Here is a 21,724-nt window from a genome sequence, read left to right as displayed (position 1 = left end):
GCAGTCTAAAGATGATAAGCAAGCTTTATATCTTTTCAACTTTGAAAATCCTAGCTACTAAGGGAAAAGAAAGACACCATCTTTTCTCAAAGAGCAATCAGCACACTCTAATGCACTTTTCCTAAATCAGACATGCAAACTCTCAAAATTCAAATGCACAATGCAGGTGTTTGTTTTCCGCTTTCTTAGTATTGATGCCTACAAAAGAAAGCTTTTTGTACAACTTTGAATTTGCTTTTAAATGACAAATACAAACAAGTTTACTTTTTCGAAATCAGAGAGGGTAGAAGAGATTACAACACTTAACGATTTTTGAAATGAATACTTGTTTCGACACTTAAAAGAGACAAACTCAAACCAATAAGCAAAAGCAAATGTATAATCAATCTGCAAACAGCCAATGAACTCTCTTCTAAGATCACAATCAACAGATCTGAATCAAGGGCGATAGGATGATTATTTCACTCATGCAAAGGAAAACTGTAAATGATGCCACAAACACATAAAAACACTCACAGTGTTTTTGTACAAAAGGAGGCGGAATTTAAGCAGAGAAAAGGAGTTATCAGACTGGTACCTATGCTGGTTACAGGCTGCAAAAATCAGAGATCAAAACAGGGCAAAACAGAGCAGAGAACCCCAGCTGCACAAGAGAAAATTGGTTCAGCGCAACCTCAACACAGGGGTTTTGACATTCAGCGCAGGTAGCCTTCATGGGACCTCCGTTGAAATGCAGAATCCCTTCACTGGGTCTGCGCTGAAGGAGAAACTCTCATTTCTCACTGGTTCTGGGTCACAGATTGCTATTTAATTCACTGTTTTAGGCCAAATAAAAGCAACAAGCAAGGTGTAATCAAAGGGATGCTTTGAGGGATACTAAGATCTATCACAAGGATCATCAAATCATTTGTGAGTCCATTGTTCAGAACATAGACAAGTCCAGTGATTGGATCAAAGCAGCAACTGTCTACTTTGCATCCGGGAATAGCAGATGCAGTTCGATTGTTGTAGTCAAGTCTATGAAACAAACAATGATAGAAACACAAATAAAATGACTAAACAGATCTCCCCAGCGGAGTCGCCAATTTGTTGTGGGGAAAAATGCCTATGCAGGACGATCCTATCCACCTAAGGTGTGACAGTGCCTTAGCAACAAACAAGGACAGCTATTCTGGTTTCTTCGTTTATGAAATGTGAAAGAAGAGAGATAAATAGACTTACCGGTGTCTTCCATTTGTCCCTCGATCCGGTCTCTCTTCTCTTTGGGAGTTCACAGCTACTTGCCTTCTCGCTCGCCCAGCTTCAACAGGCTCATGCAAGATTACAAGAGAACAGCTACTTGCCTTCTTGCTTGTCCAGCTTCGACGGGTTCCTGCAAGATCACAAGAGAACAACTACTTGCGACAAGAGAAGAACACTACACAAAGACAGATATTCACATTCATAACTAGTTTAGGATTAGAAGTAAACCAAATGCACTAATGCAATCATACATCAAGGACACATCAGTATATAGGAGAAACCAAGATAGCTTTATTGATGAATAACAAGGTTCAGGAAGAGATACAACACAGAGGGCTCCAATCCAGCATCTCCTTCCCAGCAAATGGAATTCCTATCTTCACCCCCTTCAAAGCATTAAGCACCCAATGATTCCAATCTCAAACCAACAGCAATTCTTTGCAATAACAAAATTCCAGCCTCTAGATCTCATGGAGGAGAGATCCATATATAGATGTTTGGAGAGAGGATGAGTCAGCTTGAGATCTGACTAGTGTCCTCTCCCTCTGTCAGTTCTTGATTCCACTTGGAGGTTCTTGCTTCCACTTGGAGATTTGGAACCTCTTACTCATCACCAGTCAAATTCCCTGAGGCAAGTGTCATTTTGGAAGCTTCCTGGGTTTTGACACCTTGAGAAATGAGCTTGCCACACGTCCACTCTTGTTCAGCGCAGGTAGCCAGTGTTCCATTTGACATTCAACACAGGTAGCCAGTGTTGGCTTTGACATTCAGCGCAAACAGCTAGTGTAGCCACTGAAATGATCCTGATTTGACTTGTTTTGAGCAGTTTTTGGTGGAGAACTTCTGTGAATTGTTGTGGTTTGTTAGCCTTGTTCCTCTAGGGGTAGGAACAACATGTTTAGGGACTTTGGATCCCTTAGATTATGGACATTTCATGCTCAATGCTGTAAGGCACAAAAATGTCTATAACAGGATCACTTACAGCAGCTCGAGTACAATGATCAAATGATGCATAGCAGCTATGACAATGATGAGGAAAGTGCATCAAAGTTTGAAGTAAGTGAAGGATCTTTGCCTTTTTGTTTTGATTCATTTCAGTTCATCAGAGATAACTACCATGCAATCAGAAATCAAATGTCAACAAGTCTTGATTTGAAGCATATTGAGAGCAATGAAAATTTTGTTCAAGACTTCTCATATTCAGATTTGCAACCCCCGAAAGCCATTGATTTTCAAGTTGCAGATGAAGACTTGGAAGTGCACACACATGATTTAATGATTCAAGGTGACTCCGTACCATTCTGTTTTGAATCATTTTAGTTTTTGAAGGGTAGATTGCATAGTAAATCTTCAAATGAACAGCCTATAACAAATCAGCAATCTCTCAGTGTTAATGTTGAGGATGAGACAGATAACAAAATTCTTGAGCAGCCTGTAGCATCAGATTTGCAGCCACCAAATGAAATTGAAGGATAGATTACAGATGAAGTTGTGGAAGATGAAATACATGATTTGATGATGCAGGAAGATTCTATACCCTTTTGTTTCGAAGAATTTCAGTTTATAAGGCATAATCTTCGTAAAATCTCTCAAGAAAAAGATGAACAGCTAGAAGGATGTCATACATTTTCAATGGATACATTACAGCAGTCTTTTCAAGTTTTTCATGATCCAATAGCTGATGTTTTGGATGAGGTTTGCAGTCAAAGTCTTTCTTCATTGACTACATGTGAGTTTGAAACATGTGCTGATATGAACTTGATCCGACAGCCGGTTTCTTTGTCATTTTCAGCAGGAGTCTCGTCACAAGGCTCAGATCAAAGTTTGCATTCATGGTATGAGGAAACGAGAAGTAATCCATTGGATGAGCTAAGTTCCAGTGTGCTTGAATTTCAAGATCCTTATGCAGTGTTTTTGGAGGCGGATAAAGAATTCATATCATTCAATGGATCTGTTTCTAAGTTGTCATGGGAGTTGCCTTTCAGTAGTTCTCTCTTGTTTTTCATAAGCAAGCATTTGCGGAAAATTCGAACAGCAGATGGAATACTTACTTGGTTGCATTGGTTGTTTCATTTACTTGATCAGGTGATGAATGAAACTGTTAGAGTAGGTTTTGATGAATAAGCTCAACCTTTGAGCATCATTTTCAGTTTGTCGGTTGTGTTTAAGTATTGAGTCAGTTTTTAGTTGAGTAAGAGTTAATTTGTGTTGTCAAGTCATCAGTTTTCAGTCATGCATTTCAGCTTGAGTTTTTGACTCCATTGCCCAATGGACGAAGGCACTATCTGCTCTCCCAGAGGTCTAAGGTTCTTGGCACCTCCAAGGAGCTACCATCCCCATTGGAGCCAATGTTAGAGTCGGTCTAGTAGCCCTCCATCAGCGATCAAAGCTCTTTGCATTTGCATAAGTAGGTGTCTCATCAGTGTCATCTTATTGCATTCCATTAGGCATGCCATAACCCTGATGGAGGGGTTTGTGTCATTTATTCCCCTCTTGGCATTGCTGGATCAAGTTTGTTTCAGTCAATAAATTCCTTACAGGGTCATTGGTCTTGTCTTGAAATCAAGGTCCTAGGTCTAGGGTTTAGTCCAATTTTGTCTTTTGAGGTCAATAAATGCCCAGCAGGCCAGAGGGATGTCCAGCAAAGCATCACTTCAAATGATTTCATATTGTACAGCTAATTTTTACCTTGAGTTCAAAAACCCTGTTTTTGAAGGCAAGGTCATTTTCTCATTTTTTGTAAAAATGTGTAAAAAATTCAAACTCTCTAGAAGTTGGCATGCAGCCTTGGTCTCCTTTGCCAAGACTCTTCAGAAGCTATCCCTGCAAAAATTTGCAAGAAAAAGCATCATTTCAACCAATTTCATGTCAAAAAGGAAACCACAAGTCAGCAGCAATTAGTTTCAAAAAGTGTCATTTTATAAACATTATAAAGTGAGTTTGAGGGGAAATAAATTTAAATCAAGCTTATAAAAGCCCCTCTCTCTTCATTTTGTCATTCATTTGCCTCCAAGACTCCAAGAGCAAGTGTGAAAGGCGATTTAGTGTGAAACTGGGCGAATTGAGAAACAGAGCCTGCGCGCTACGCATCAGAGCCCGCGCGCTACGCGTTGGGCGCGCGCTACGCGTCAGGGCACACTCTGCAGTGGAAGAATTGGTCGGGCGCTACGCGTTGGGCGCGCGCTACGCGTCAGGGCCCGCGCGCTACGCGTTGGGTTTCACCTACAGCAAATTGCCAACAAGCTTCAAAACGACCTCAAATCTCTTAAGTTTTACAGGTAGGCCTCAAGTCATCAATGTTTTTTGCTTGCTAAAGAAAAATGAGCATGGAAAATGTGTCAAATGCCATCAAGTGTGAAGCATGAAATTCATATATATTATGTTTAAAAATTTCAAATTGCAAGTGAAGCTAGGGCTTTGAGTTTGCTGCCCAAGGTCATCTTTTTCACTCCCTCATTTCCCCACATTCCCATTATCACTTCCCTTGTCACTTTCACACAATTTCCCTAACAAAAATATCAAAAGCCCTAAAACCCTACCCCTATCCCTAAAATTCAATAAAATCTCCCTAAATCCTACCTCCTATCAAACCCCTACAAATTATGATTATGTGATGATGTATGTGTCATAATTCCTTCCCTAAATTCCCTTTTTTATATATTTTCCCTAAATCCCCTCAAAAGTCCCCCTCCCTAACATCTCCCTTGTGTTTTTTGTCCCCTTGGAGCAGCATTCAAACAGTCAAAACAGCAGGTCATTCGAGCAGAAGTAGCAGTACATTTCAGCCTTTTTGCTCTTGAAACCATGTCAGAAACCGAAACAGACTATGAGCAAAGTGATGACCATGAGTCAACACCGGAGGTTGAGGTGCCAAGGAGGCCTCACAGGGGTGGTAAGGGTGGTCAGCATGTGAGAGAGGAGCCCACCTCTTTGGCCTATTTGCAAGCTTGTCCACTTGCAGTCACATGTTTCCGTCATCAATCATGCTATGGATATTGCGAGAGAATTTCCCAAATTCAGCACCACAGGGAATTGGTCCGCTTGTTTGTTTTTCATTTGCACAACGGGCATGTGAATCTTGCAGGGGTGGATTTTACATTGTCACCTGAGATTGTTGCTCAAGCAACAGGGATACCCAGCGCCACCACCCCCTGAGGTTGTTCATGAGGAGGGAGGACCTTCACAGCAGTATGACATCCCTGAGCCCAGACATGTCAGCTCCCCTCCATTGGTCATGTTAGAATCGGTCTAGTAGCCCTCCATCAGCGATCAAAGCTCTTTGCATTTGCATAAGTAGGTGTCTCATCAGTGTCATCTTATTGCATTCCATTAGGCATGTCATAACCCTGATGGAGGAGCTGGTGTCTTTATTCCCCTCTTGGCACTGCTGGATCAAGTTGTTTCAGTCATTACACTTTTTCAAGGTTACTTGTCTTGTCTTGAGGTCAAAATTTCTAGGTCTAGGGTTTAGGTCAATTTTGTCTTCAAGGTCATGTCTCTGAAGGTCAATAAGTGCCCAGTAAGCCAGAGGGGTGATTTTCAAAGTGTTTCTTCGAAAGATTCTATCTTGTGCAGCTAATTTTCACCTTGGATTTAAAAACCCTGTTTTTAAAGCCAAGGTCATTTCTCAAAATTTTCTAAAAATTGTAAAAATTCAAAATGATTCAAAGGACAGCATGTAACCCTGGCTCCCTTGCCAAGACCCCTCAGAAGCTATCCCTGCAAAAATTATCAAGGAAAAACATCAAATCAATCAATTTCAGGACAAAAGGAAACCAAAAAGACAACAACATTCAAAGTTTAAAAAGTGTCATGGAAAAACATTAGAAAGTGGGTTGTGACATGAAATTTATTCAAAGATAGGCTATAAAGGCTCTATTTCCCTCCATCAAGCTCCATTGTGCATTCAAGTGATAGAGAAATCAGTTGCAAGAGCGTTTGAGTGAATTCGGTGAGTTTGGGAGGCGTGCGACCCGTTGAAGGCGCGCGACCCGTCAGGGCACCTCCAGCAGTGTAAAAATTACACAGGCGCGACCCGTTGAGGGCACGCGACCCGTTGGGCAGTGCACGCGACCCATCAGGGTTTCCTCCACAGAAAATTACCAGCAAGCTGCCAAGCGACCACAAATTGTTCAAGCTTGTCCGGTAGGCCTTCAATCATATAAATTATGGTTTGCTAAAGCTTGAGAAGATCATGATAATATTTTAAAAACCTTCATTTGCAAGTAAAGACTCCATGTGCTTTTGCTTGAAAATATCAAAGTTGCTAGGGTTTGTTTTGCTGTTTTAAGGTATTCCTTTTCATTCCTATTGTTCCTATATTTTCCCACCTCCCATTTCTTACTCCCTTATCACTGTTATTTAATTTCCCTACCAAAAATATTAAGAAATCAAAAATCAAACCCTAAACCCTACCTCTCATAACATCCTTGCAAATGAAATTGTATGATGATGTATATGTCATAATTCTTCCCCTAAACTCCCTGTTTCATATATTTTTCCCAATTTCCCTTCCAAGTCTCCCTTCCCTAACATTTCCCTTGTGCTACTTGTCCCCTTGAAACAGCATTTCAAAACAGTTAAAACAGCAGATTTCAAAGCAGAAGCAGCAGTACATTTCAGCCACTTTGCCCCTGAAACCATGTCAGAAATCGAAACCGAATATGAGCAAAGTGATGACCGTGAGTTAACACCAGAAGTTGAGCCTGCTCCGGAACATGAAGAATCATTATTGGGCACGGATGCACGTGTGCAAGGCGAAGATGAAAGTGCTCCAAAGGCGGTTGGCCAAAGCACAAAAACGAGGAAAAAGGTCCGACCCCCTTCACATCTTAGCCAAGGCTTCCTTGAAGGAGCATGGCACTAAATAGCTCAGCCACAGCACAAATTCCAAGAAATTTTGAGCATTTTGGGTCATTTTGGTTTTTTCAGGCAAAAAACAGGTTTTGTCCCCTCAACGGGTCTCACCCCCCGCGCGACCCTTTCATTTGGCTACTCCGTTCTGGGAAAACTCAGCATTTCTAGATTTGGCATGAAAATTTACACATGCTCACCCATTTCCAAGAGATTTTATGAAGTTTTGGGCCTCCTGAAAGTCAAAAAACAAGCAAAAAATGACTTTCTGCCACATTTTTGACACACAGAAAGCAGTCTTGGGAGATTGCAATTTTGGAGGGGCAAATTACAACCAAATTCCGAAATTCTAGTTGGGTTGGAAAGTAGACTCACAGACCTTTCCAACAAGCCTACTCTTGCCTCATTTGGAAACCTAAAAGTGCCCCAAAAGTGCTCTCAAAGGCGCGCGACCCGTCAGGATTTGGCACGCGACCCGTCAGGCAAATTGCTCAAGATTTCAGCCTACAGCTCAGCAAAACGCAGTTTTGACTGTGTTTGACTTTTTGGAGTTGATTTTTATCCTTCTTGTTGTAAATGATGTAAATTTATGACACTTTTACACTTATGTATCTCTTCTGGAAGATTCTTTCATGAGATAGGTGAAAATTAAATGAATGAATTGGTTTCCTAGTTTATAGAGGCAAGTTGTTTTGACTGCCTAGTTTTCAGTGCTTAGTTTAGAATTGGTTGAAACAGCTCCTAGGATAGTGAGCTCGACCCCTAGAGGCAAGGAAAGATGTTAGCTTGCCTATATTATGTATTTTCTTAGTCATTTTCAGAGGTTGGAAGGTTGGACTTTTGAGGGAGAAGCTCTTATTGTATTATTCACTGTATCTCTGCAATTTTTGGCAAAGGAAGACCAGGGTTTTGCAGTCCTTTTTGGGATTCTTGTGGTCACATGTATTGATGGTGTGTTTCTCTTTGTACTTGTAAGTGTGTTATGTGAATCATTTCCTTACTTTTCCTTCTGCAAATTAGGCAAATGAAGTGTTAAAGTAGAATTCATGATTGTCATGCTCTGCTTTTAAGTTTGCTTAATATCAATGTTTTCAACTGTTTAAGGGGAATTCAAGGTTATTGCTTGCTCTCCTTAACTCCTCACCAGTCATTCTCATCCATCCATCTCTATCAAAGGAATCAATACTGTTTCCTACCTCGCCCCAAAGAACTCCCTGCGAAAACTGTGTCCAATCCCCACACCCAAAATTGCCTTTCCCCAACTTTCCACCAAAACCCTAAAAATCCCAAATCAAACCTTTTATCAATTTACTAGCCTAAAATCAATGTTTCCTCATTGGTCATCTCGCCCATTGAAGATCTTTACTGAGATAGACTGGAGAGAGCCCTCTCCTGCCCCGTAGGGCTAGCTATGAGGCTAAGTGGTTTGATGTTGCCTTGGAGTTTACCTTTCTCAGCCTGAGGTGAAATTTCAAGCGCTAACATATTGGCGACCATACTGGGGAGAACAAACTTGTTTGTGGATTGATGTGTGTGTTTCATAAGTCTTAGACGGAGCCTGAAGTTATGCCAGGTAGCCTTCGAAACGCTTTTGCTTTGCATAAGCGGAAGTAGATAAACGCTGCTTCAGTCCATCTCCGTGAGCTTGTGAATACGGCCACTTCATTTGCATTTTACCCCAATACATGTATCAAGTTCAGATCTGATTGTTGATGGTGAACAACGATCAGACACTGACAAGGCTGAAATCATTCACTGGCGACTCTAAATCATTTTCGAGATCAGATCCAAAGACTCCACTGGAGGATGATGCTGACCAGCAAAAACATGAAAGGACAACATGGACAGATCAGGTATTCAAGTTGGAATTTCATCCAAGACATTTTGTTCTTTGTCATAAATTGTTTCTTCTCTTTTCCCAAGAATGTTAAGAAGGCTTTGCAAAGTATACTGTGTTTGAGAAGAGATCCTCGGCCTGCAGTTGATTCTTTCCCTTTGAAGATTGTGAATACCAAAGATTTTCATACCTTTGAGCTTGATCAAGACCTTTCTTCTAAATTTTGTGATGACCATCTTCAAATTGATGAGCCCCAAGCAACCAAGACTGATTCTATACCTTCTGTACATACCCCTATACCTTGTAAAATTCCAGATCGGTATAAACCTCTTGTTTTACCTTCTGTTCTTCATGCTTTCCCCAAAAACTATGATCTATACTTGCCGAGGTTTGACGGTGAATGTAAGAATGTCAATGCCGAGCAACATGTGCAGAATTTTGAGAATTTTCTAGATCTTTTTGAAGTTGATGAAGAAGATGTCAGTATAAGGCTTTTTGCTCTTTCTTTGCAAGCCAAAGTGAAGAGTTGGTTCAAAACCTTGCCTGATGCAAGCATTTCAGATTTCCAGCAGTTTGTCAAAGTTTTTCTCGACAGGTGGATGATCGGGAAGAACCTTTTCTTGATTATAGAAGAGTATAACCAGCTGAAAAGATTGCCAGGGGAGACAGTACAACAATTTTCTGCCAGATTTAACCAAGTTTATTATTCGATGCCAGTTGATATAAGACCTTCTCCTAGATTTTCTCTCTTGCACTATCTGGGTGCCTTTGATCCGGAGATGGAGTTTCAGCTGAGAGAAATGGATATTACAACACTTCATGAGATGAAAAACAGTGCAGTAAATGTAGAGGTGCATATGCTGATCCGAAGGGCAAGGTTGAAAGAAGAAGAGATGAAAAACATAGATCCGGCTGAATCAACATCTCTAGAGGTGAAGCTTGACATTTTGGTAAGTGCAGTGGAAAAGATGATGGATAAGATCAACATAAGGAATGATTATGATGTTCAAGTTCATGGCGCGCTGATTGAAGAAGAACAAGTTGCTGATCCAAAACATTTTGTTTCTGATCCCAGTTGTCATAGTGATTGTTTTATAGATCATTGTGAAGAAGAAAGAACTGTTGATATGACATGTATGCTTGATGATGTGTTTTATACTGATGATTTGCCTCAGTTTGATCAGTATGATGATGATTATGTTCTCCAAAAAGAAGCTAATCTTACAGACAAATCAGCGGCTAGTTTGTGCGAGGAGGAAGTTCACTTACAGTAGCTCGAGTACAATGATCAAATGATGAATAGCAGCTATGACAATGATGAGGAAAGTGCATCAAAGTTTGAAGTAAGTGAAGGATCTTTGCCTTTTTGTTTTGATTCGTTTCAGTTCATCAGAGATAACTACCATGCAATCAGAAATCGAATGTCAACAAGTCTTGATTTGAATCATATAAAGAGCAATGAGAACTTTGTTCAAGACTTCTCATATTCAGATTTGCAACCCCCGAAAGCCATTGATTGTCAAGTTGCAGATGAAGACTTGGAAGTGCACACACATGATTTAATGATTCAAGGTGACTCCGTACCATTCTGTTTTGAATCATATCAGTTTTTGAAGGGTAGATTGCATAGTAAATCTTCAAATGAACAGCCTATAACAAATCAGCAATCTCTCAGTGTTAATGTTGAGGATGAGACAGATAACAAAATTCTTGAGCAGCCTGTAGCATCAGATTTGCAGCCACCAAATGAAATTGAAGGGCAGATTACAGATGAAGTTGTGGAAGACGAAATACATGATTTGATGATACAGGAAGATTCTATACCCTTTTCTTTCAAAGCATTTCAGTTTATAAGGAAGAATCTTCGTAAAATCTCTCAAGAAAAAGATGAACAGCTAGAAGGATGTCATGCATTTTCAATGGATACGTTACAGCAATCTTTTCAAGTTTTTCATGATCCAATAGCTGATGTTTTGGATGAGGTTTGCAGTCAAAGTCTTTCTCCATTGACTACATGTGAGCTTGAAACGTGTATTGATACAAATTTGATCCGGCATCTAGTTTCTTTCTCATTTTCAGCAGAGGTCTCGTCACAACGCTCAGATCAAAGTTTGCATTCATGGTATGAGGAGACGAGAAGTAATCCATTGGATGAGCTAAGTTCCAGTGTGCATGAATTTCAAGATCCTTATGCAGTGTTTTTGGAGGTGGATAGAGAATTCATATCATTCAAAGGATCTGTTTCTAAGTTGTCATGGGAGTTGCCTTTCAGTAGTTCTCTCTTGTTGTTCATAAGTGAGCACTTGCGGAGAATTCAACCAGCAGACGGGATTCTTACTTGGTTGCATTGGTTGTTTCATTTCACTTGATCAGGTGATGAATGAAACTGTTAGGGTAGGTTTTGATGAATAAGCTCCCCTTTGAGCATCATTTCCAGTTTGTCGGTTGTGTTTAAGTGTTGAGTCAGTTTTTAGTTGAGTAAGAGTCAATTTGTGTTGTCAAGTTATCAGTTTTTAGTCATGCATTTCAACTTGAGTTTTTGACTCCATTGCCCAATGATTGAAAGGCATTGGTCTAGCTCTTACAGAGATCTGCGGTTCTTGGCACCTCCAAGGAGCTACCATCCCCATTGGAGCCAATGTTAGAATCGGTCTAGTAGCCCTCCATCAGCGATCAAAGCTCTTTGCATCTGCATAAGTAGGTGTCTCATCAGTGTCATCTTATTGCATTCCATTATAGGCATGCCATAACCCTGATGGAGGAGCTGGTGTCTTTATTCCCCTCTTGGCACTGCTGGATCAAGTTGTTTCAGTCATTTCACTTTTTCAAGGTTACTTGTCTTGTCTTGAGGTCAAAATTTCTAGGTCTAGGGTTTAGGTCAAATTTGTCTTCAAGGTCATGTCTCTGAAGGTCAATAAGTGCCCAACAAGCCAGAGGGATGATTTTCAAAGTGTTTCTTTGAAAGATTCTATCTTGTGCAGCTAATTTTCACCTTGGATTTAAAAACCCTGTTTTTAAAGCCAAGGTCATTTCTCAAAATTTTGTAAAAATTGTAAAAATTCAAAATGATTCAAAGGACAGCATGTAACCCTGGCTCCCTTGCCAAGACCCCTCAGAAGCTATCCCTGCAAAAAATTATCAAGGAAAAAGATCAAATCAATCAATTTCAGGACAAAAGGAAACCAAAAAGACAACAGCATTCAAAGTTTAAAAAGTGTCATGGAAAAACATTAGAAAGTGGGTTGTGACATGAAATTTATTCAAAGCTAGGCTATAAAGGCTTTATTTCCCTCCATCAAGCTCCATTGTGCATTCAAGTGATAGAGAAATCAGTTGCAAGAGCGTTTGAGTGAATTCGGTGAGTTTGGGAGGCGCGCGACCCATCGAGACTGGCGCGCGACCCGTCAGGGCACCTCCAGCAGTGTAAAAATTACACAGGCGCGACCCGTTGAGGGCGCGTGACCCGTTGGGCAGTGCGTGCGACCCATCAGGGTTTCCTCCACAGAAAATTACCAGCAAGCTGCAAAGCGACCACAAATTGTTCAAGCTTGTCCGGTAGGCCTTCAATCATATAAATTATGGTTTGCTAAAGCTTGAGAAGATCATGATAATATTTTAAAAGCCTTCATTTGCAAGTAAAGACTCCATGTGCTTTTGCTTGAAAATATCAAAGTTGCTAGGGTTTGTTTTGCTGTTTTAAGGTATTCCTTTTCATTCCTATTGTTCCTACATTTTCCCACCTCCCATTTCTTACTCCCTTAACATTGTTATTTAATTTCCCTACCAAAAATATTAAGAAATCAAAAATCAAACCCTAAACCCTACCTCTCATAACATCCTTGCAAATGAAATTGTATGATGATGTATATGTCATAATTCTTCCCCTAAACTCCCTGTTTCATATATTTTTCCCAATTTCCCTTCCAAGTCTCCCTTCCCTAACATTTCCCTTGTGCTACTTGTCCCCTTGAAATAGCATTTCAAAACAGTTAAAACAGCAGATTTCAAAGCAGAAGCAGCAGTACATTTCAGCCACTTTGCCCCTGAAACCATGTCAGAAACCGAAACCGACTATGAGCAAAGTGATGACCGTGAGTTAACACCAGAAGTTGAGCCTGCTCCGGAACATGAAGAATCATTATTGAGCACGGATGCACGTGTGCAAGGCGAAGATGAAAGTGCTCCAAAGGCAGTTGGCCAAAGCACAAAAACGAAGAAAAAGGTCTGACCCCATTCACATCTTGGCCAAGGCTTCCTTGAAGGAGCATGGCACTAAATAGCTCAGCCCCAGCACAAATTCCAAGAAATTTTGAGCATTTTGGGTCATTTTGGTTTTTTCAGGCAAAAAACAGGTTTTGTCCCCTCAACGGGTCTCACCCCCTGCGCAACCCTTTCATTTGGCTACTCTGTTCTGGGAAAACTCAACATTTCTGGATTTGGCATGAAAAGTTACACATTCTCACCCATTGCCAAGAGATTTTATGAAGTTTTGGGCCTCCTGAAAGTCAAAAAACAAGCAAAAAATGACTTTCTGCCACATTTTTGACACACAGAAAGCAGTCTTGGGAGATTGCAATTTTGGAGGGGTAAATGACAACCAAATTCCGAAATTCCAGTTGGGTTGTAAAGTAGACTCATAGACCTTTCCAACAAGCATACTCTTGCCTCATTTGGACACCTGAAAGTGCCCCACAAGTGCTCTCAAAGGCGCGCGACCCGTAAGGATTTGGCGCACGACCCGTCAGGCAAATTGCTCAGGATTTCAGCCTACAGCTCAGCAAAACGCAGTTTTGACTGTGTTTGACTTTTGGAGTTGATTTTTATCCTTCTTGTTGTAAATGATGTAAATTTATGACACTTTTACACTTATGTATCTCTTCTAGAAGATTCATTCATGAGATAGGTGAAAATTAAATGAATGAATTGGTTTCCTAGTTTATAGAGGCAAGTTGTTTTGACTGCCTAGTTTTCAGTGCTTAGTTTAGAATTGGTTGAAACAGCTCCTAGGATAGTGAGATCGACCCCTAGAGGCAAGGAAATATGTTAGCTTGCCTATATTATGTATTTTCTTAGTCATTTTCAGAGGTTGGAAGGTTGGAATTTTGAGGGAGAAGCTCTTATTGTATTATTCACTGTATCTCTGCAATTTTTGGCAAAGGAAGACCAGGGTTTTGCAGTCCTTTTTGGGATTCTTGTGGTCACATGTATTGATGGTGTGTTTCTCTTTGTACTTGTAAGTGTGTTATGTGAATCATTTCCTTACTTTTCCTTCTGCAAATTAGGCAAATGAAGTGTTAAAGTAGAATTCATGACTGTCATGCTCTGCTTTTAAGTTTGCTTAATATCAATGTTTTCAACTGTTTAAGGGGAATTCAAGGTTATTGCTTGCTCTCCTTAACTCCTCACCAGTCATTCTCATCCATCCATCTCTATCAAAGGCATCAATATTGTTTCCTACCTCGCTTGTTGCAAGAAAAATTAGAGAGGGCACAATGGACAATCACATATTTAGAGCAGCGCAACAAGCAATTAGATGATGAGCACACTCTCGATGAGTTGCGGAGGATCCATGAAGACCGCAACTTGGCTCGTAAGAGACCCGGTGATTTGGTACCCATTGAGCGAGAGGCTATGCTTCTCCAGGTCAATGCTCATTTGGAGAGGTTGCTGGCCAAGGCTAACAAAGATAAGGACATGCTCCGGAACATGAAAAACCATTATTGGGCTCGAATGCACGTATGTAAGGCAAAAATGAAGGTGCTCAAAGGACGGTTGGCCAAGGCACTAAAACGAAGAAAAAGGCCCGATCCCCTCCACATCTTGGCTGAGGCTTCCTTGAAGGAGCATGGTGCTAAATGACTTACCTTCTGCACAAATTTCAAAAAAAATTGAGCATTTTTGGTCATTTGTGAATTTCTTGGGCAAAAAACAGGTTTTCTTCCCCAACGCGTAGCGCGCCGCGCGCTACCCTGAAGATGGGCAACTCCTTTTCATGAAAACTCAGCATTTTTGGATTTTTCATGCAAAAATACACTTTCTCAACAATTTCCAAGAGATTCCATCAAGTTTTGAGCCTCCAGAAGGTCAAAAAACAAGCAAAAAATGACTTTCTGCCACCTTTTTGACACACAGGACGCAGTCTTGGGAGATTGCAATTTTGGAGGGGTAAATGGACACCAAATTCAAAAATTCCACTTGGGTCGGAAAGTAGACATCCAGACCTTTCCAACAAGCCCACTTTTGCCTCATTTGGACTCCGGGAAGTGCCTCAAAATCAGGCCCAAAGGCGCGCTACGCGTTGAGATTCAGGGCGCTACGCATCACGCTATTTTCACAGAAATGCACCTACAGCTCAGCAAAACGCAGTTTTGACTATGTTTGACTTTTTGGAGTGGATTTTGATCCTCCTTGATGTAAATGATGTAATTTTATGATACTTTGACACTTATTTATCTCTTCTAGAAGATTCATTCATGAAATAGGCAAAAATTTAATGAATGAATTGGTTTCCTAGCTTATAAAGGCAAGTTGTTTTGACTGCCTAGATTCTAGTGCTCAGTTTGGAATTGGTTGAAACAGCTCCTAGGATAGTGAGCTCGACTCCTAGAGGCAAGGAAAGATGTTAGATTGCCTATATTATGTACTTTCTTGGTCATTTTCATGGTTGGACTCTTGAGGGAGAAAGCTTCTATTTTATTACTCATTGTATCTCTGCAATTTTGGCAAAGGAAGAAAGACCAGGGTTTTGCAGTCCTTTTTGGGATTCCTGTGGTTACATGTATTGATGGTGTGTTTCTATTTGTACTTGTAAGTTTTTTATGTGAATCATCTTGTTACTTTTCCTTCTGCAAATTAGGCAAATGAAGTGTTAAAGTAGAATTCATGATTGCCATGCTCTGCTTTTAAGTTTGCTTAATATCAATGTTTTCATCTGTTTAAGGGGAATTCAAGGTGATTGCTTGCTCTCCTTAGCTCCTCACCAGTCATTCTCATCCATCCAACTCTTTCAAAGGCATCAATACAGTCTCCTATCTTGCCCCAAAGAGCCCCCTGCGAAAACTGTGTCCAATCCCCGCACCCAAAATTGCCTTTCCCCGATTTTCCACCAAAATCCTAAAAATCTCAAATCAAACCTTTTATCAGTTTACTATCCTAAAATCAGTGTTCTTTATTAGTTATCTCCGCCCTTTGAAGATCTTTGCCGAGATATACCGGAGAGAGCCCTCTCCTGCCCCGTAGGGCTAGCTACGAGGCTAAGTGGTTTGATGTTGCCTTGGAGTTTGCCTTTCTCAGCCTGAGGTGAAATTTCAAGCGCTAACAGAAAGAACATCAGGAAAGAGGGAGAGGACCAACAAATATATAACCCTCAAATGAAAAAAATCAACACAAGGCAAGGAAGCGAAGACCAATTGAGACCCAATAATGGATTCAGAAGAACAATTTCTCCAAGACAACTTTTTACTTGCAAGTATAAAAATATCTTTTAATTGTATTGCTTCTCATGTAATAAATTTGGTTATAAGGAAATATATTGCAGAGCATATGTAAGAAATGACTATATTAGTAATAGGAGTAGGGGATGATATAAGATCTCAAGGAATGGATATGTGAGAAGAAATCCTAGAATTTTTAATAAGAATGATGGTAGAAATTACAATTTATTTCCCCCTTATTATATAATGTTGAATTTTTAAGTGCAATAATTTTTGGCACAAAGCTCAAGATTGTAGAAGCAATACATTGATGCTTCTAAATCAAAGCAGAAAAGAAGATGTTGCCAGAAATGGAAATCAAAGAACAAAGGTATAGATAAGGAAGAAAGAGAAACGGGAAGAATGTGCTCTAGCTCTATGTGTTCAAAACAAATATAGCCAATAGTAATATATAAAGTGGATGTTCAAGTCATATGATAGGAGATAGAAGCAATTTTTTCTCTGTAAAGGAAGTCAAAGGAGCTAGTGTCACCCTTGAAAATAATGATTCATGAAGGATAATTGGAAAAGGCATAATCAATCTTAATGATGGAAGGACAAAGGGTTAGAATGTTTTATTGGTTCAAGGTAGACTAAAGAACAATGTATTGAGTGCAGATAAAATGGTTGATCAAGGGTATGATCTCACATTCATTTCCAAATTATGTGAAATAAGAAAAGATATTCAAGAATATTCATAGCAAATGAAATCAATTCTCAAAACAATGTATATGTCCTCAATAATATTAAAAGAAATAAAAAATCATATATGGGAGTAACATGCCTAATAGCTCATCAGTTAAAAAACAAAGTAAGAGACTGCAACACATTAAGAAGATGAGAATTGTTGAGAGTGACCTGCAGAAGAATAATGGTGAAATGGAAAGGTTCTAAGATATGAATTGACAATAGTAAATTACTTATATGATGCATTTCAATTAAAAAAAATGCATAAGTTTATGGGTATCATATTTCCCTTGATATCAACAAAGGGGGGGGGTTGTAAATAAGGAGAAGCATCAGTTCAAGTGGCAGCATCCCTTTAGAGGAAAAGAAGAAAGTTGTAGTAAAAGAGTTAAATTGTAGACAAAAGGAAGCATAGCCCTAGGGGGAACAACCCCAAAAGGAAAAAAGTAAAAGGGAGTTCAATATAGGGGGATAAGTCTCAAGAGTAGGGATGTACAAGAAAAAATGTTACATCCAGGAATAGATAGACACGACCTTAATAGGGGGTGCCTAGTTGCAAAAAAGGCATGTGTAAGCAATATGGAAAAGTGATTATTTTGTTGTTAACATCTCAAGGGAAGAAATTGTATGTAGAAGTAAAAACAACCCTTTGTGATTGATTTCGAATGGGGATAATATGTGTACATATGGAGAGATAATAGACAGGAAGAGTAATTGTAGTTACTGCGAAAAGTTGCGGATAAAGAGAGAGTTACAATGACTAAAAAAACTTGCAAACAAAGGAAGAGAAATATTATTTCCCCCTTTATTTATTAATGCACATTAAGGCTAATATCTCTATTCATTCATAATTTCCTTTATTTGGATATGTATTAATATTATTATTAATACATTCATTTCTACTTGTAATAATAATAATTACTTATTACAATATAACAATTGGGAGGAAAAAATCTGAGGAAAGGCGCGCGCTCTGCAACCTTCGGATCTGTAAATTCGAGATCTGAATCTTGCGCGAGCTGCAGACAGCGAGCTCGTCCGCCCTTTGCCGATCTGACTCCTACAGACCTGTCCGCCTGAGGCCTCTTTGCATGCTGCGGACGAACTGATTCATGGATCAAGTTGCTGGTTTCTGATAGGCCCGATCCCAGGGACTGCGATCATGGAGGAGTTGGGCACTCCCCAGGCGTCTCTTCCGCCTCCTTCGCCGATCTCGCCTTCTGAGGCTTTCAATAGGCTCTTGGCTGGGCTTCCAAAGAAGAAAAATACTGAAGCAGCGAAATTTGTTAAAAGATTGGACGATATTCCTGTGATCTCCCTCCCTCCAGAAACCCCGATCCAAGTTGCTCTGTCGTTGGCCGAACGGGCTCTCATCGGTCAGTTCACTGGGCTATGGCCATCCCCAAAATCCACCGAAAGCTGGGTCAACAGAAACTGGGCACCATTGATCAAAGAAAGTGTCACCTCTTACTTTCTGGGGAGAGGATACTTCCTCTTCGAATTCACATCAAAAGATGACAAAGACTTGATCTTCCAAAATGGCCCCTACTTCATGGGCCCTCAGGGTCTGTATTTGAATAAATGGACCCCGGACTTCGATCTGGCAGTAGATGTGCCCAAAGCAGACCCGGTGTGGGCCAAACTTCCAAATCTCCCAGTGCACTGTTGGAATTGGGATTCTCTAAGGCACATTGGAAATGCCTGGGGAAATTTATAGACCAAGAGAACAATAAGGACCAATATGACTATGCCAGGATCTTTGTAGAAGTATATCTGGAGGTGGGACTACCAAAGGCCATCACAATAAAGGTCGAAAGATGGATACATATGCAGAAACTGGACTATGAGCAGCTGCCCTTCAAATGCCGGAAATGCCATGTTTATGGTCACTTCGCCAGAGGCTGCCCGACCAACAGTGAGGTTGTGTAGGGGAAGGAGGATGGATGGAATCAAGTCAAGTGATCCAAACCCTATCTCAAGAATCAGAAGCCGGGAGGCCCTAATGGCAAAGGACCTCACCAGGCCACTGCCCAGCAGATCCCACTCAAACCTGCTCCAGAAAATAAGTACGATCCCCTGAGTTCGCAACCAGAGAACACACAGGAGGGTGAGGTCCAAAAGGAGGCAGAAGCTACTCAGGAGATCGAGGCCCAAAAAACAGCTCCTACAAGTAAAGGTACTCCCTCAGCCTCCCACAAAGGAACAAATGTTGAAGATCCCAAAGGTATGATTATAGAAGATGAGGAAGAAGAGCAGGAAACAGACGAATCATAAGAGGAAGGAGAAATAGGAGAGCCCCAAACCTCGGTAAGAAGATCTGCAAGAGGCCGAAAAACTGACAAGGAAAAAGGGAGAAGGAGACCTACAAAGATAAACTTCAGGGCAGCCAACCAACTTTGGAAAAACTGCTAGCCTCAAAGCCTAAGATACTGAAAAACCAAACCCAAGGATCCAAGGGAGCCCACCAGAAACATAAATAATGAAGGTCATCTCCTGGAATTGCAGAGGTATGGGGAGTAAAGCTAAAGAAGAAGCCATCAGAAGCCTAATCAGAACAGAAACCTCAGACTTACTTCTCGTCCAGGAGACAAAGCTGGAAGACATAGCCTTCCTTCAAGTAAGCAAGAAACTTTGGATTAAAAGTGAAGCAAGAGCAATCTCTGCCCGGGGTGCCTCAGGAGGGATTGGCACTCTTTGGAACGCCAACAAATTTACAATCCTATTTGAGGCTAGGAATACTCATTGGTTGTTGCTGAAAATGCAGAATTTGGACACTAAGGAAACGTTTTGTCTGTTCAATGTTTACTCTCCAGTCAATGTTGGGGAAAAAAAGACTGTTGGGACTCTATAAGGCACCAAGCAGATTTGACAAACCTGGAAAATATAATTATTGTTGGAGACCTCAATCTCACTCTTCATCCATCAAAAAAAAGGGGAGGCAGCGTAGTTTGAGACCCGGCAAGGGAATGGGTGGAGGACATAATGCAGGACTGGGACTTGCTGGATATCAAACCTTCTTCCAGTAAGTACTCTTGGTCTAATAAAAGAGTGGGCCCTGGACATGTTGCTACCAGGCTAGATAGATTTATTATCCAAAGCTCCTATTTGTTGCTAGGTTTAGAGCCCATAATGCATATTCTTGTTAGCAGCATCTCGAACCATAAGCCCATAAAGCTAGAACTTCTAGCTCACCTTGATCTAGGTCCTATCCCCTTTAGATTCAGCCCTCTCTGGGTAAAGGAGCCAAACTTCATGCAAACTATCAAGGAATGCTGGAATCAGCCAGTTAAAGGATCACCTTTCTATATTTGGGAGGAAAAGCTTAGAAGGGTAAAAGGAGCTCTAAAAAGATGGGTCAAAACTCTGTCCAATCCAAATACAGAAAGGAAATCCATTAAAGCTGCTCTTGTTTCCCATCAAACTTGTATGGAGAATGCTATACTCACAAAGGAGTTATTAGATCAAGAAGCTCAGCTGCAACAGCGCTATCACAAAGCCTGCTTAGCTGAAGAAGAGTATTGGAGATTAAAATCTCGTAATCTCTGGCTCAAAGCAGGGGATAGGAACACTGCTTTTTTCCACAAACAAGCCCAGGCAAGGAAATGCTTCAACACCATCTCAGAGATTAAAGAAGATAGCGATATTCATAAGGATTTTGATTACATAAAGAAAGCAGCCTTTTCTCATTTTCAAAACTTGTATAGTGAAGACAAGGATCCAAGCCATTATTCAGATCTGTTAGATATTATACCCTCTGTAATTTCTCAGCGAATGAATGAGACTCTTGAGGCCAAAGTCACTAAAGATGAAGTCAAAAAGGCTCTTTTTGATATGGACCCGGATAAGGCCCCTGGGCCAGATGGTTTCTCTGCTAGATTCCTTCAAGCTTGCTGGCCGATTGTTGAAAAGGACCTTCTCAAAATGGTTCAAAAGTCTCAAAATACTCAGAAAATAGGAGGCAGCACAAACTCTGCATTCTTAGCCCTCATACCCAAGGAAAAAGGCGCCAACAACTTCAGCAGATTCCATCCGATTTCCCTATGCAATACTTGGTACAAATTAATCACCAAAGTAATTGCAAAAGACTGAAGCTCATTCTTCCTAAAATAATTCCATAGAATCAAGGAGGCTTCATCCAAGGAAGGCAGATCGTGGACAACTTCATCCTGGTACAAGAGGCAATTCATTCAAGTCTTCTCCAAAAAGAGCAAGGTATGGTGATTAAAGTTGATTTAGCAAATTCTTTTGATCGTGTAAATCACAATTTTCTTTTAAATGTTATGAGCAAGTTTGGTTTTGGAGCAAATTGCATTAAATGGATTCGAGCATGCGTCTTGGAGCCATGGATTGCTCCTCTTGTAAATGGAAGAGCCACAGATTTTTTTAAATCTTCGAGAGGACTTAGGCAGGGGTGTCCTCTATCCCCTCTGCTCTTTGTCATCCAAGCCTCTGTTCCCAGCGTCCTGTTAGACAAAAAGATGCAAGACGAAGATATTAATGGACTGTGAATTGCAAGAGGGGCCAAAAACATTAATCATGCCTTGTTTGTGGATGACACTCTGCTTTTTGGTTCTACCTCTATCTCCTCTGCCTCAAAATTTAAAGCGGTTCTGGATGAATTCAGTGAGGCCTT

At 40.6% G+C, this 21,724-nt stretch overlaps 1 protein-coding gene across 1 annotated transcript; it reads left to right on the top strand.

Moving 5' to 3' along the window:
* The first annotated feature begins 18,253 nt into the window (after positions 1 to 18,253).
* On the top strand, positions 18,254 to 21,180 carry LOC149200391 (uncharacterized). The gene is made up of 2 exons (XM_089400938.1): positions 18,254 to 18,467; positions 20,207 to 21,180. Exons 1-2 carry the CDS (start codon positions 18,254 to 18,256, stop codon positions 21,178 to 21,180), a joined length of 1,188 nt encoding a protein of 395 aa, XP_089257064.1.
* Positions 21,181 to 21,724: the final 544 nt, after the last annotated feature.

The sequence above is a fragment of the Pinus tabuliformis genome, chromosome 2_1 (assembly GCF_031772625.1).
Source record: "Pinus tabuliformis cultivar Carrire ecotype Pingquan chromosome 2_1, CPIR1, whole genome shotgun sequence".
In the NCBI taxonomy this organism is placed as follows: domain Eukaryota; kingdom Viridiplantae; phylum Streptophyta; class Pinopsida; order Pinales; family Pinaceae; genus Pinus; species Pinus tabuliformis.
This window is presented reverse-complemented; position numbering and strand designations above follow the sequence as displayed.

Bases quoted from the DNA above. Each gene is read 5' to 3' on its own strand.
- LOC149200391 (XM_089400938.1), top strand. From the start codon at position 18,254: ATGGAGGAGTTGGGCACTCCCCAGGCGTCTCTTCCGCCTCCTTCGCCG. The intron at 18,468-20,206 runs GTCAGTTCACTG...ATTTGTTGCTAG, and splicing joins GGCCGAACGGGCTCTCATCG to GTTTAGAGCCCATAATGCAT.